The sequence below is a fragment of the Equus caballus genome, chromosome 21, assembly GCF_041296265.1.
Source record: "Equus caballus isolate H_3958 breed thoroughbred chromosome 21, TB-T2T, whole genome shotgun sequence".
Taxonomy (NCBI): Eukaryota; Metazoa; Chordata; class Mammalia; order Perissodactyla; family Equidae; genus Equus; species Equus caballus.
In genome coordinates this window covers 43,235,674-43,252,280 of record NC_091704.1, presented here as the reverse complement: position 1 = coordinate 43,252,280, position 16,607 = coordinate 43,235,674, and the positions used below count along the sequence as shown (strand labels likewise).

The window sequence follows — 16,607 nt, the reverse complement described above, 5'->3', positions numbered from 1 at the left end:
GATAAATTGAAATGAAGTTTTAATGATCTATAAACTCTTAAGTACTTCGTAATCCTTTAAAATTTGCCCTTCAAGATACTTTAATGTTTTTCTGAAAGACAGATTGCTCATATTGGTAAAACTGAGCCACAGATTTCTTAAGAGAAATCTTCAGGTTTCTGAGATCTATGTCATTATAGTTCTTAAGTATGCTTAGGTTACCCTTTTAATGACTTTCACAAAGCATAATTTCATTGAAAAATATGAAAATCTTAGATCATACTATTTAAATCTCTAGATTCTTATCATAAAGGTTTAAAGGATAAGCATAAGGTGATAAAGCATCCTATTTATGAGGTAGTAATTATTTCGTGTGCCTTATGGCAAGATATAAAGATTATTTTGTGTGGCAGAACATTTAAAACTAAAATTCTTTAAACATAAATTTAACATTTTGAGTGCTTTTTTCCCTTAGATATTGAGGCAGAAAGCTTCGTGTAAGTTCTTACCAGGTTAGTTTTAACTAGGGAGAACAGTCTAATGATAATATACTCTATTATTATTATCATGTAGTTGTTTTGTAAATGGAGCATATGGGATGATAGATTTGACTTCTGAATAACTGAAGATACAGAGTGATTTAGTTCTATAAAAATTACTAGCAAATACCTGAAGTAAATTTTAGTAATTGATTAGATTTTTAAGCTGGAATGAACTGCTACTTCTCTCACTTTGAAAACTAAATGGTGTAACTTTGGTGTATAAAAGCAGCATTACCATTAAAACATTTTTTTCAGAACTTGGTTTCCTATCTAAGAGGCTGGTTTTTAGTGGTCAGTATGACTTTTAACTTTGTGATATTGTTTTCCTTAAAAGCTATTGTATCATATTAAGGAATATTATGAGAGAATCTTGAAGTTCTCCTGTAAAAAGGATTCAAAATGACTTTGAAATCATAGCCAGGCAATTCAGCAAGTAAATGCTAAAGCAGTCAAAACCTCAAGGTGCTATAATGTAATTATTCCTAAGAACTAACTGGAAGTTCAGTTTATAGAAAATGACCTAGCGCCTCTTGAGTCAAGTGGAATCATGCATAGAAATACATGGCTGTTAAAAATACCTTGACATTTTATTGTGGTGGTAGATTTGTGTTTGTGTATATTTTTGTCTTTATATTTCAGAATACTGTTAATTATTTCTTACTGAGACCAGTATATAGACTCCTAGAACTTTATGTTGAAGAGCTGAAGCATTTTTCTTCAGTGGAAGTTGTTAAGAAAGGACTTATCTAAAAGATCCTTATATGCTTTTCATTTTTATATTTATAATATATGTGTTTTCTTATTTTAAATATACTTCTAGTTGTGTGTTAGCTTTTAAATTCCATTTGTGCTGTTGACACCATGAAGAATTTGAATCCTGGATCAGAGGTTAATGGCAAACTATTTTAAATTCATTTCTTTTTTCTTACTCTCCTCATTTACCTGTTTTTCAGTGGCATGATTTCTATTTTCTTTCGGGTTTTATTCTTTTCCATACTTTTCTTATGTGTAAAAGCTTGTATTTCACATTTAGTATGTTGGCAGATTTGGGGTTCTGTGTAGTTTTTGGTTAATGGTTAAAATAATCTTAAATGAGACTATATAACTGGTTGCCTTATTCCTATATAAAGAATCTGGTTTATCTGTAACATATACAAACATAAATATATGTTTGTATTAAATATATTGTAAGTTCTGTTTATTTTATATTCTTGGGCATATTTATATACTCAAAGCGTATGCTGTTAAATTCTTTTTACTGTAGTCACTAATATTTATTGAGGTGCAGCAAGCCTGAATATTTACTTAAACCTTGGTTTAGAAGTATTATGTCATTCATGCCTACTATTTTATATATGCATGTTGACATTTGCGTTCACCACATTAAAAAAAATTGACTTTAAAAATAGTCAAAATCCATATGATTTTTAATAAGTTAAGAATATATGTCTATTACTGATACTGAATATTTATCTTTAAATTTCAGATAAGCCTTTGAAAAAAAGAAAACAAGATTCTTACCCACAGGAGGCTGGGGGTGCTACAGGAGGTAATAGACCAGCTTCTCAGGAGACGGGTTCTACGGGAAATGGGTCAAGGCCAGCATTAATGGTTAGCATTGATCTTCATCAGGCAGGAAGAGTGGACTCTCAGGCTTCTATAACTCAGGATTCAGACTCCATAAAAAAGCCTGAAGAAATCAAACAATGTAATGATGCACCTATTTCTGTTCTTCAGGAAGATATTATTGGAAATCTTAAATCTACACCAGAAAACCATCCTGAGAATCCTAAAAAAAAGTCTGATCCTGAGCTTTCAAAGAGTGAAATGAAACAAAATGAAAGTAGATTGGCAGAATCTAAACCAAATGAAAACAGATTGGTGGAGACAAAATCAAGTGAAAGTAAGTTAGAAACTAAAATTGAGACACAAACAGAAGAACCTAAACAGAATGAGAGTAGAACGACCGAATCCAAACAAAATGAGAGCACCACAGCTGAGCCTAAACAGAATGAAAATAGACTGTCTGACATAAAACCAAATGACAACAAACAAAATAACGGCAGATCAGAAACAACAAAGTCAAGACCTGAAACCCCAAAGCAGCAAAAGGGTGAAAGCCGGCCTGAAACTCCAAAACAAAAGAGTGATGGGCGTCCTGAAACTCCAAAGCAAAAAGGTGATGGACGGCCTGAAACTCCAAAGCAGAAAGGTGAGAACCGACCTGAGACTCCAAAGCAAAAAAATGAAGGTCGGCCTGAAACACCAAAACATAGGCATGAAAATAGGAGAGATTCTGGAAAGCCATCAGCAGAGAAAAAACCTGACGTGTCTAAACATAAGCAGGATATTAAATCTGATTCACCTCGGTTAAAATCAGAACGAGCTGAAGCCTTAAAGCAGAGACCTGACGGGCGATCTATTTCTGAGTCACTAAGACGTGACCATGATAGTAAACAAAAATCAGATGACAGGAATGAATCAGAAAGACATCGGGGGGATCAGTCTAGGGTTCGAAGACCAGAAACATTGAGATCCTCTAGTAGAAACGAACATGGCATTAAATCTGATGGTTCAAAACCTGATAAACTAGAACGAAAACACAGACATGAATCAGGGGACTCAAGAGAAAGACCATCTTCTGGGGAGCAAAAATCAAGGCCTGACAGTCCTCGTGTTAAACAAGGTGATCCTAATAAATCAAGACCTGATAAGCCTGGTTTTAAATCACCAAATAGTAAAGATGACAAAAGGACAGAGGGTAATAAGAGTAAAGTAGACAGTAATAAAGCACACCTTGACAATAAGGCAGAATTTCCAAGTTATTTGTTGGGGGGCAGGTCTGGTGCATTGAAAAATTTTGTCATTCCAAAAATCAAGAGGGATAAAGATGGCAATATTACTCAGGAGACAAAGAAAATGGAAATGAAAGGAGAGCAGAAAGACAAAGTAGAAAAAATGGGATTAGTTGAAGACCTAAATAAAGGAGCTAAGCCTGTAGTTGTCCTGCAAAAACTGTCTTTGGATGATGTTCAGAAACTTATTAAGGATAGAGAGGATAAATCAAGAAGTTCCCTTAAACCTATCAAGAATAAACCATCAAAGTCAAATAAAGGTAAGAATACTTATACTGATGTCATTTGTATTCTAATCAATTTTCTTTTAAATTTTAGGGTTACTAAGGATAAGTGGAAATTTACAAAATTGAAATACTACTACATGAAAATATAACATTCATATAAAACAGCAGTGAATTGTTTTCAGTAATATAAAAAGTTCTCAATGAAAATTCTTTTTCTCTCACCCCTACTTGACCTACTCACAGTAGTCATGATTTTTACTATTCAATACACAGATAAGTTCTTTTGCTATTTCATTATTTCAGGTATTTTTGAAAGTTGCTTGTTAATTAAGTGAATGATTAGAATGGATGTATTTAACAACTTTCTAAAAAGTTATTTTGAGTGTGTTCCATTCTACAATGAGGAATTGACTAAATTTCAATTGCTCACATCTCAGTAAAACTATATGGTATATGAAAATCAATATTATAAACTCTAAGTGTCTCATAATACTGTTTTCTTATGGACCTACCTCTAAGTTAATTATTGATGAATAGTTTGAATTTATATAGTTTAGAAAGTTGCATAAAAGATTATTTCCCCTTTTTGTGGGGGAGGTGGTTAGTTACAAATGTTTTATTTTAAAAAATATTTGGTTTTGCCCTTTGCTATGGAAAAGTAATAAGGACTAATATTTACCCCTAACTTAGGTTAAATCATTGGTTTGTGAGTTTTTTCAGTGTTTTGGTTTTTTTTTTTTTTGCATGATTGCTGAGTTTAATTCTTTTGTTACTTGAGGAGTAGTATTTCCAGGGGAAAAAAGTCTTAAGTGCTGAAAATACAATGGCAGTTTGTGCAGAAAATATAATTTTGTGTTCCTTTGTATACTGCTTCATATATATATGTATATATATATACAGTTTGATGATCTTGTAGCAAGACCTATTTAGCCCATAAAATACAGATTGAGATATAGTTTTTAAGGCAGTAGAGGTGAAATTTTGATTTTTAAGTTCTCTGTGAATGACGTTCATTAATAACTTAGATTTATATTTACTTAGAAACAAATATATGAAACTCTAGAATTATCCTGTCCAATGTGATAGTCACTAGCCTCTTGAGGCTATTTAAATTGAAATTAGTTTAAACTAAATAATATTGAAAAATGCATATCCTCAATAGCCATGTGTAGCAAGTGGCTACTGTATTAAAACAGAACATTTGCATCATCACAGCAAGTTATATTGTATAGCACAGCAATGTATTAGGAGATATGGAAGGTATGATGCTTACTGTTTTTGTAAAATGCTGTGGTACCTTGTCTATCGAAAAAAGCTCACTGAAAACATAGTACACTACTAAGAATTCTTTATTCAAAGAAATGTCTTTCAGCTCACTGAAAACATAGTACACTACTAGGAACTCTTTATTCAAAGAAATGACTAATTTTTTTATTCCTACTTCATCAAAATTTTACTTTTTCACTGTTATTTGGTTTTTGTCTTTCAAAAATGAAAAAAGATTGCCTCTGAATCACTAATATTTGTATTCTTTTAATGAAGCTTTCAGATTTTAAATTATGGTAATCAGACCTACAAAAAATTAAGACTTCAGCTTTAATTAATAGTCTTTATTTAAGTAATGTGTCTTTTCAAAATTACTTGTTATGTAAAAGAGATTGTTAGAACCTAGTATCAAGCACTAGAATTGTTTTCTTTTAGATAAAGATTGTCTTTAAAAGTTTTCACTGACACTTTGGGAGTGGCTTATTTATATAAACTGAAGAGTATACTTACACAATTTTAGAAGAGTCAGATGGAAAGATGGAAAGTGGTACCCTCTTGTCCCCTTGATCTGGACCATCTTTTTCTCCCCTGCCCTCTGTCAGCTTATGCTAGCCTTGCTTTCTAAGCTCTGTTCTAACAAAGAATCTCTACAACTGAATGTCAAGAAATGAATATAGCACCTAATTATTAACTGCTGTATTATTTCCCATGGTTTTTTCACATGTAATTTTATTGCCTGTGAATGTAAACTTTTAGTACTAATGCATATTTCTCCTAAGTATACTTTTAACACGAATGTATATACTTGATACGTTTATGTTAGTGATTAAGTAGGCCGTCTGGGTGTGTCTGCCTGTTAGAGTAGGGTGTTTGTGTGTGCATGTGCATGTATGTAGTATATACATACATATTAATATATCTGGAGTTAAAGTAAGTGGACCTTTTCATCAAAAAATATTATTTCACTTCTTAGATTTATTTCAGGATCCCGAGTAGATATGTTTCGGCTTTATTTATACCTAAGAATTAATATTTATTACTTTTTAGTAATGTACTAATTTTGGTTTTATTTTATCTCTGCTGCTAAGTTAGCAATAGCAGAATTACACAATTGTGGATATTTTTAATTACATGCATAGGAAGCACAGTTGTGGATTACTGACCTTCTGTAGTACACATTACTTGGAAGTTTCTTTGGAGAGTCACAGAAAATCACATATTCTGACATATTGGTGTTTCTCAGAATAAAGAAATTAGACCTAATATTGCTGGTTGATTTGTAGACCCAAAATTCTTAGTAAGTTTTCCTTTCTTGGGAGAGCCATAAAATTCCATCTTTTAAATATTTTTTATCTGATGTCCATATTTAAAATATTCATTCTTTAGGGTCATTTGAAATTCCTTGAATAAGCATTAAGCTGATAAATTCTGAATAGTAGGAGTGTAGATTTAGGATTCTTAGTATGGATTACTTACTTTTGTCTTTTGTGTAAACATATTAGATATAAAGTGACATGGTTCTGTTTGATTTGATCTCTGTGGGGATATATGTGTATCCCTAGTACCAAGCATAATACCTAGTATATGATAAGAGCATGTTAAATGCCTGTTGAATGAATAGAGACTGTATTGCCACCATGTTCAGGAAAGCCTTTTGTGTGCAAATTAAAATTGTGTATTCATCTTTTATTGTTCCCTCCAGTAGACCCTAACTCAAGAGCTACATAATTTTCAACTTCCTGTTCCCTAAGCTTTGTAATAACTCTTTTTGCCCTGTCAACTACCTAGTTTTTGTTAAGATCCAAAGAAGACCTCCTCATATTCATGTCTGTTTAATTTACCATTTACCTTTATTTTGCTCTGTAGCTGTTATGAGATTGGCTCAATGTAGTTCTGTTCTCAGCCAGCTTCTGTCATCTTCCCAGTCTTTTTACCATCACCTTGTTTCTTCCTTGCCAAGTGGTGGGGTGGGGGTGGGGAACCAACATAACCTTTGTGAAACCTTTTAAATTTTTAAAATATTTTCTATTAAAACATACTTCAGTCAGTATATTAAATGCCAAAAGTAATATCTTTATTGTTAAAATATTTTTACTCAGAATATTATCCTAATATATGCTAACATATAATATGTCTTCAAATTAAAATAAAGTTATGAGATCTCTAAGACTGGTATGATCATCAACAAACATGCCTTAATGTGTTATTAACAGCTTAGTATCAATAGTTATACATGTTAACAATTTGATTTTGGTTTTTTATGATACCAGAGTGTCTCAAAATATCTTAACTTTATATCCAAGGAAACCAGTTTTCTTCTTCGTCCCCCTACTTCCTTCCAACTAGTGTATCCTTTTCCATCACTTGCCATCACTGCTTTCAAGAAACATCCCATACCATCTGTTATTTGAGATCATGGCCTTTAAAGAGTAAAACAGTTACTGAAAATGGTCTACACTGGGTATGTGTACTTATCTAGCAGCTCTGATAGTCTACAGTGTTTAAACTCTAGTGCTTATTTGATTAGCTAATGATTGCAGTCATTGTTGGGGGCAGTTATTTCACCTCAGTTATTACAGTAGTAGTTACACTACTGAATGTTGATCACTAAAATACATTGGCTGTTTGCCTTTTTACATAGCATTGAACAATCTAGTTGGATTGTATTTAGGACTCTAGGCTTCTGTAAGTTTGAGAGAAAGCACTGTTTCTGAGAGTGAATTTTTGCATGGTTTATGAATTCCTAAGTTGAGAAATTCTTGGTGTAGTAGCTATGATTGTAATATTCAGAATCCTTAATAATGCTGCAGTGGAAATTTATTTTGGTTCATTTGAACAGTTTTATAAAATACTTTTCTGAGAAAAACTCAAATTTTCAGTTTATGTAGAGACTTTACTAACAGTGATATCTTTAGGAAGTGTTTGGAGAATATTTATTACAGAAGTTGGCATAATATATACCTGGAGTTTATTGAGTGTTATTTTAGTGCAATATTTTGAAAACTTTTATCCATGATTTCTGCTCACAGAATTTTTTTGGTCCAAATTTTGCTTAGTAGATAATTGATATTAATATTGATTTAAAGAGCTTCATTAAATAGAAATTTTTTCATAAAAATTAAATGTATTAAAGTTTGCTGGTGGTGTTCTCTCTCCTTCGCATTCTGTATCTCAAGCCAGCCTAAGGACATAGCTTCTAGAAGGTTTTCCTACCAGTGGAAATGAGTGTGTGATTAAGGGATGAGAAGATAGCAGATAATTAGTTCTGAAAGAACCTGCTCCTTCTGATGAAGAAATAGTCATTACTCTAACATTCCCTCTTACTCTAATAAAAAGTTATTGAAACCCTCCCTTACAAGAACGTGATATAGATCTTAAGATAGTGAATACCTATTTGATATTATATAATAATATATAGTATTATACATCATAATATAATATTAAATAGTTAATATAGTAATAAATATAATTTTATAATATAATAATTATAGTTATATAGTATAATGTCTCATATATAATACATAGTATAATATATCATAGTATAGTATAATATTTATATATATATACACCACATTTTCTTTATCCATTTATCTGTCAATGGACTAAACCACTTAGGTTGTTTCCGTGTTTTGGCTATTGTAAATAATGCTGCAGTGGACATGGGGTTGCAGATATCTCTTCAAGAGAGTGATTTCGTTTCCTTCAAATATATACTCAGAAGTGGAATTGCTCAATCATGTGGTAGTTTTATCTTTAACTTTTTGAGGAACCTCCATTCTGTTTTTTCATAGTGGCTGCACCAGTTTACATTCCCACCAACAGTGTACAAGGGTTCCCTTTTCTCCACATCCTCACCAACACTTGTTATTTATTTTCTTTTTGATAATAGCCATTCTAACAGATGTGAGGTGATATCTTGTTATGGTTTTGATTTGTATTTCCCTGATGATTAGTGATGTTGAGCATCTTGTCTACTTGTTTGCCGTCTGTATGTCTTCTTTGGAAAGATATCTATTCATATCCTCTGCCCATTTGTTAATTGGATTGTTTGGTTTTTTGCTATTGAGTTGTATGAGTTCTTTTTGTTTTGAGTGTTAACCTGTTATGAGATAAAGTATTTGCAAATACTTTCTCTCATTCTGTAGGTTGCCTTTTCATTTTGTTGATGGTTTCCATTCCTTTGCAGAAGCTTTTTAGTTTGATGTAGTTCTGCGTGTTTATTTTTGCTTTTGTTGCCTTTGCTTTTGGTGTCAAATTAAAAAATTCATTGCCAAGACCAATGTCAAGGAGCTTACCACCTATGATTTTTGTCTAGGAGTTTTATGGTTTCAAGTCTTACACTCAAGTCTTTAATCCATTTTATGTTGATTTTTGTCTGTGGTGTAAGATAGTGTTCCAGTTTCATTCTTTTGCATGTGGCTATCCAGTTTTCCCAACACTGTTGAAATGACTATCCTTTCCCTTGGCTCCTTTTTTGTACATTAATTGACTATATATGCATGGGTTTATTTCTGGAGTCTATATTCTGTCCCATTGATTTATGTGTCTGTTTTTATGCCAATACCACACTGTTTTGACTACTATAGCTTTGTAATATAGTTTGAAATCGGGAAGTATGATACCCCCACCTTTGTTCCTCTTTCTCAGAATTGATTTGGCTATTTTGTAGTTCTATACAAATTTTAGGATTGTCTGTCCTATTTCTGTGGAAAATGCCATTGGAAGTTTGATAGGATTTCATTGAATCTGTAGATTGCTTTGGGTGGTTGGCACATTTTAACAATATTAGTTCTTCCAATCATGAGTGTGGAATATCTTTACATTTATTTGTGTCTTCATCAGTTTTTTCCATTGGTATCTTATGGTTTTCAGTGTACAGATCTTTCACCTACTTGGTTAAATTTATTCATAGATATTTTCTTCTTTTTGTTGCCATTGTAAATGGGATTGTTTTCTTAATTTCTCTTTCTGATAGTTCATTGTTAGTATGTCAAAATACAACTGTTTTATATATTGATTTTTGTATCCTGCAACTTTACTGAATTAGTTTATTCTAACAGTTTTATGGTGGAGTCTTTAGGATTTTCTATATATTGTATCATGTCATCTGCAAATAGAGACAGTTTATTTCTTCCTTCTGATTTGGATGCCTTTTATTTCTTGCCTAATTGCTCTGGCTAGAACTTTCAGTACTATGTTGAATGAGTGTGGCGAGAGTGGGCTTCCTTATCTTGTTTCTGGTCATAGAGGAAGAAAACTTTCATCTTTTCACCATTGAGTATGACGTTAGCTGTGGCTTGTCACGTATGGCCTTTATTATGTTGAGGTACATTCCCTCTATATCCAGTTTATTGAGAGTTTTTATCATGAATGGATGCTGAATTTTGTCAAATGCTTTTTCTATATCTACTGAAATGATCATATGATTTTTTGTTTGTTTGGTTGGTGTTTTGTGGGAGGGGAGGGGTTTGAGGAAGATTGGCCCTAAGCTAACATCTGTGCCCGCCTTCCTGTGCTTTATATGTGAGATGCTGCCACAGCATGGCCTGACAGGCAGTGCGTAGGTCTGCACCTGGGATCCAAACCGGTGAACCCCGGGCCGCTGAAGTGGAACATGCAAACTTAACCACTGCACCACCAGGCTGGCCCCGATGATCATATGATTTTTATCTCTCATTTTGTCAATGTGGTGTATCACGTTGATTTGCAGATGTTGAACCATCCTTGTATCCCTGCAATAAATTCCACTTAATCCTGGTATATGATCCTTCTAATATATTGTATTTTGGTTTTTTGTAAAGATTTTATTTTTCCTTTTTCTCCCCAAAGCCCCCTAGTACATAGTTGTGTATTTTTAGTTGTGGATCCTTCTAGTTGTGGCAAGTGGGACACCACCGAAGCAGAGCACACAAACTTAACCACTTGGCCACGGGGCCGGCCCCCTAATATATTGTTGAATTCAGTTTGCTAATATTTTATTGGGGACTTTTGGATCTGTGTTCATCAGGGGTATTGTCCTGTAGTTTTCTTTTCTTGTGGTGTCCTTGTCTGCTTTTAGTATCAGGATAATGCTAGCTTTGTAAAGTGAGTTTAGAAGTGCTCGCTTCTCTTCTATTTTTGGAAGAGTTTGGGAAGAATTGGTATTAATTCTTCTTTAAATGTTTGGTAGAATTCACCAGTGAAGCCATATGGTCCTGGGCTTTTCTTTGTTAGGAGGTTTTTGATTACTGATCTAATCTCATGGTAATTGGTCTGTTCACATTTTCCATTTCATCATGATTCAGTATTGGTAGATTGTATTTTTCTAGGAATTTATTTCTTCTAGATTGTTCAATTTTTTGGTGTATAATTGCTCATAGTAGTCTGTTATGATGCTTTGTATTTGTGTGATACCAGTTATGTCTCTTTCATTTATAATTTTCAGTCCTTTTTTTCTTGGTATATCTAGCTAAAGATTTGTCTCTTCTGTTCATCTTTTCAAAAAAACAGCCCTTAGTTTCATTGATCTTTCCTATTCTCTTTTCAGTTTCTGTTTAATTTGTTTCTACTCTAATCTTTTGTTATTTCCTTCCTTCTACTAACTTTGGGCTTATTTTGTTTTTCTTTTTCTAGTTCCTTGAGGTGTAAGGTTAGCTTGTGCATCTACCATTTATTTTTTTCACTGTGTATACGTATCAAGGAAAGGATCATTTGATTCCTGCTTCCGACTTTCTATATTGAGTAGTAATAAATAACAAATGTTATGTCTTTTACATAATAAACTTCCTAGAAAGCATGTTTGTTTTTATAGTTCTTCTTCATAGTAATTTGATAGCTGCATGTCAATGAAATATTTGTAGTGCTAGTGTCAATATCAAAACTATGATGCTTAAAACCAGATATTTCTTAAAATTTTTTCTTCTGCCTGCTTAATTTGTGATAGTGTTCCTTCAGTTGCTACAAACCAACTCCTTGGTATTTTATCTTCATTAAATAAACCAATTTGCAGTGACCTAAACTTTACAGAATATAACTATATAGTGACTATACTTGCAAGGTGTGTATCACTTTGTTCTATTTTGAATAAAGTATGATGTAGATCAAGGGTCAGCAAACTTTTTCTGGAAAGGCCCAGATAGTTAATATTTTAGGCTGTCTGGGCCACTTGTCTCTAACATTGTAGTACAAAAGCAGTCATAGACAGTATGTAAATGATTGTGTGTCACTGTGTTTTAATAAAACTTTATGTACAAAAACAGGTAATGGGGCAGATTGACCCTGCAAGCTCTAGTTTGCTGAGCCTGATTTAGATATAAAATGGAAATTTTATATAGGTGATAACTAGACTGTTTATTCTGTAGCAAATGAGACCTAAAATTTGCATTTCCAACTGCTACTTGAGTATTTTTATATGTATGTAAAAAGACTGATCTAGACAGAGTTTTGCATTATTTTTCCAGTTCTTATCCAATATTTATAAATGTAGGATGAAATTAACCAAATACTTTTAGCAGGATATTTAATATTTGTGAGTACTTATTTTCATGTAATGGGGTTATAGATATTAATAATGCATTAATGTATAATGTATTAAATATAAAGATGTAACAAGTATATGCAGACTTAAATTGCCTAAAAATATTTTATACTTGTTGCATGTCAATGGTGAAATCTTTACTTATCTTTTCACTTTGTGAGTAAACTTCTCTTAAATTATCAATATAAAACAACTAAGAACTGCTTTTGGGATTTAAAAAAGAATTTTCAGCTGGAAAAATTTTTTGGAGGACCACAAGTTTGTTGTAATTATTACAGTAAGCAGGCAATAAATATTTCTGGCCATCAGACAGAAGATGTTTAGCATACATTCATTGAGAGTCTACAGTGTAGAAAAAGTCCTGCTTGTAGCTCTTTAGTATCTTCATTACAACTGACTTTTAAAACCTTGCTGTTCAGTGTAGAGACGGGCTCTCACAAGGATGTGATGAAGGACTATAGATTAGCTAGATGCTGCAAACACAACAGTGTATGACTTTATCAAGCTTCTGGTCTCATATAGGACATGGACAACTAAAGATACAGTGTCAGTGTAGTATTTTTAAGGAAAAGGATGCTGTGTGAATACAAAGGAATAGTGGATCATGTGTTTTTAGCACAAGGACGGAAGGAAAAGCAGAAGTTAATTTAGAGTACAATGTGGAAGAAGTAAGGTGAGACTAGTTAAAGTTAAACATTGTTTTACAGCCATTGGTAATAAGAACATAATCAGAAAATATGTTATTCCTAGCATTGTTAGAAATGTTTTTCTAGAATATTATAAAATATTGCTAAAATTCTCTACATTCAGCATAATGTAATAGTCAAATAGCTAATATAATTTAGTACTTGATCAGATTGATTAAAATACTTATATAACAAATATCAACTTGTGAATTTTGTTGTCCTTGATTCCATATTTTCTGGTTTCTATATATAATCTTAACATGTTAAATAGTTAATACTATTTTGAACTAAATATCCCTTCATAAAGTGTGATGTGCTAAGTACATAATAGTAACACAAAAATGGTTAAATTCCTGGTATCTACTTAGTATTTTCCCATACCTTTCACATAGACACATCAGATAGCTCTTAGAAGGTTTCCCTTCTAATGTTTCCCCCTTCCAATCCATCCCACAGATTACTACTAGAGTAACATTTCTGAAATACATTCCAATTCTATCACTCCTCGAAAAGATTGTAATATCTGAACCTTACCTATTTTTCCAGGTTTACCTACTTTTTGTCCCTACTGAATATCTTGCTCTGTCCAGAGCAGACTGTTCAAACTTCCTCAAATTTATTCCTCCTGGAATGCTCTGAAACCACCACCAACTCCTACTTCTCTGCTCCTGTCCTCCATCCTCCACTCTTCCCATCTCACTCCGTCTCATCTCTGTTCAAAACCCACTGTGTTCATGAATTATCTTCTAATTCCTCACAAATAATCATTGACCTTTTTCTTGTTTCCTTAAAAATAACTTGTATTTCTTTAGGAAAATTCATCTCAAGTCAGTATAATATTTATATTTATTTCCTTTAACTCCTGTTACAAATACCTTTTACATAGATACAACATGGTATACCTGTCATTTTGCATTCTGGTTTTTTTTACATTTACCATCTACCAACATTGTTCATAATTATCCTTAATGTGATCTGTTGTTACACTGTGTTCCCCTATTGTTGGACATTTTGATGTTACAATAGATAAAACTGATCTAAATATCTTTCTTCATAGAGTTTTTTTGTTTTGTATAAATTTCCTTGGGATAAATTTCCACAAATGGTATAAATGGGTTAAAGTGTTTGAACACCATTTGCCATGTGTTATATTTTCTACACTGTTAGCAGTCTGTGTTTACGTTTTAGCAAATTACAAGCAGACCAGAAGAACTTAGAAACAAAGCCTGGATCATTTTTCTCAAACAGCCTTATGCACAGTGGTTAACTCCTAAGGGCATCGCCATGTAAAACACAGTGGAAAACTTGATGTTTTCAATAATAATCATGAGTCAAGAAGTTGTCTTGTTAAAAAAGAGATGGATACAGTGCTTTGTAGAAAGATTTATATCAAGCATAATTAAAAGTAATTTTTGAGTAATCCAAAATTTTATTGTAACAGGGCTTCAAAAATGTAACATTGGCAACTTATAGATCAGAATTATATGTGTAGGTAATTAAGCTCTCTGATACGAGGTAGTCAGTATTCTGTGAACTTAAAATGAGTAAAATCAATTTGATTAATTTTGAGTATCTTATTTGAATTATTTATTTTTCATTGACCCTGTAGCTTAAGAAACATTGGGCTAAACCTACACATTGGATTATATTAACCTAGAAGGACCTTTTCAATCTGAATTGACTCTCCTATCTTGAATGAGATGGCAACCATAAAGCTTAAAAAGATTTCTTCTTTTTTGATTGTGACCTAAGATAAATAAAATGCATGTTGTGACCTAATACACTCATACATATACATGTTAACAATATACCTACCCTTAATTTAGGCAAAACACTGATATTTTCTCTTGCATCTTAAACACAACTGCTGGTCAAGACCCACAAAACTGATTTTACAACTTGCTTATGGGTTACAACCTGTAGCTTGAAAATTGCTGGCTAAAATTAAAAAGGAGACTTAACCAGTTCTTAGGTTATGACATTCTTTATGTAGTGATTATATAATGAATCTTTGCATTAGTTTCAGGAGTATTTCTCAAAGACCATCAGAAAGAGAATAGCTACAGATTTAACTCTGACCATCCCTCCCTAGACACAGATAAATAACCACATATGCAAACCACAGATGAGAGTCTTCCCTTTTTAAATTGTCTGTCTGTTTTTGGTTTTTGGTTTTTGGTATTTTTTTTTTATTTTTATTTTTTTCAGATGTACATCATATTTTGAATTCTGTATACATTACATCATGTTCACCACCCTAACACTAATAATAGTGCATCCCCACACATGTGACCCTAATCACCCCTTTTCCCCTCCCCCTTCCCCCTTCCCCAGTGGTAACCACCAGTCCAATCTCCAATGCTATGTGTTTGTTTGTTTGTTTTTGTCATTTTTATCTTCTTATGAGTGAGATCATATGGTATTTGACTTTCTCCTTCTGACTTATTTCACTCAGCATAATACCCTTAAGGTCCATCCATGTTGTCACAAATGGCCGGATTTCGTCATTTCTTATGGCTGAGTAGTAGTCTATCGTGTATAAATACCACATCTTCTTTATCCATTTGTCCCTTCATGGGCACCTAGGTTGCTTCCACGTCTTGGCTATTGTGTATAATGCCGCAGTGAACATAGGGGTGCAAGTATCTTTATGCCTTTGCGTTTTCAAGTTCTTTGGATAAATACCCAGCAGTGAAATAGCTAGATCATATGGTAGATCTAGCCTTAATTTTCTGAGGATACTCCAAACTGCTTTCCATAGTGGCTGCACCAGTTTGCACTCCTACCAGCAGTGAACAAGAGTTCCCTTCTCCACATCCTCTCCAACATTTGTTGTTTCATGTCTTGTTAATTATAGCCATTCTGACTGGAGTAAGGTGACACCTCATTGTAGTTTTGATTTGCATTTCCCTGATAGCTAATGATGTTGAGCATCTTTTCATATGCCTGTTGGCCATCTGTATATCTTCTTTGGAGAAATCTCTGTTCAGATCTTTTGCCCATTTTCTAATTGGATTGTTGGTTTTTTTGTTGTTGAGCTGTATGAGTTCTTTGTATATTTTGGATATTAACCCCTTATCTGATATGTGGTTTGCAAATATCTTCTCCCAATTGTTAGGTTGTCTTTTCGTTTTGTTGATGGTTTCCTTTGCTATGCAGAAACTTTTTAGTTTGATGTAGTCCCATTTGTTCATTTTTTCTTTTGTTTCCCTTGTCCGGTCAGACATGGAACTTGAAAATATGCTGCTCAGACCGATGTCAAAGAGTGTACTGCCTATGTTTTCTTCCAGAAGTCTCATGGTTTTGGGTCTTACATTCAAGTTTTTAATCCATTTTGAGTTGATTTTTGTGCATGGTGTAAGGGAATGGTCTACTTTCATTCTTTTGCATGTGGCTGTCCAGTTTTCCCAACACCATTTATTGTAGAGACTCTCCTTTCTCCATTGTATGCTCTTGGCTCCCTTGTCGAATATTAGCTGTCCATAAACATGTGAGTTTACTTCTGGACTCTCAATTTTGTTCCATTGATCAGTGTG

At 33.0% G+C, this 16,607-nt stretch overlaps 1 protein-coding gene across 5 annotated transcripts in view; it reads left to right on the top strand.

The window, feature by feature from the left end:
* NIPBL (NIPBL cohesin loading factor) overlaps window positions 1-16,607 on the top strand; it is a 195,015-nt gene that overhangs the window by 107,892 nt on the left and 70,516 nt on the right. For all 5 annotated transcript variants that reach the window (XM_070245908.1, XM_014734903.3, XM_070245909.1 and 2 more), the window contains exon 10: window positions 2,008-3,636. In XM_070245908.1, coding sequence (XP_070102009.1) covers window positions 2,008-3,636 — 1,629 coding nt within the window. The remainder of the gene's footprint in view (window positions 1-2,007; window positions 3,637-16,607) is intronic.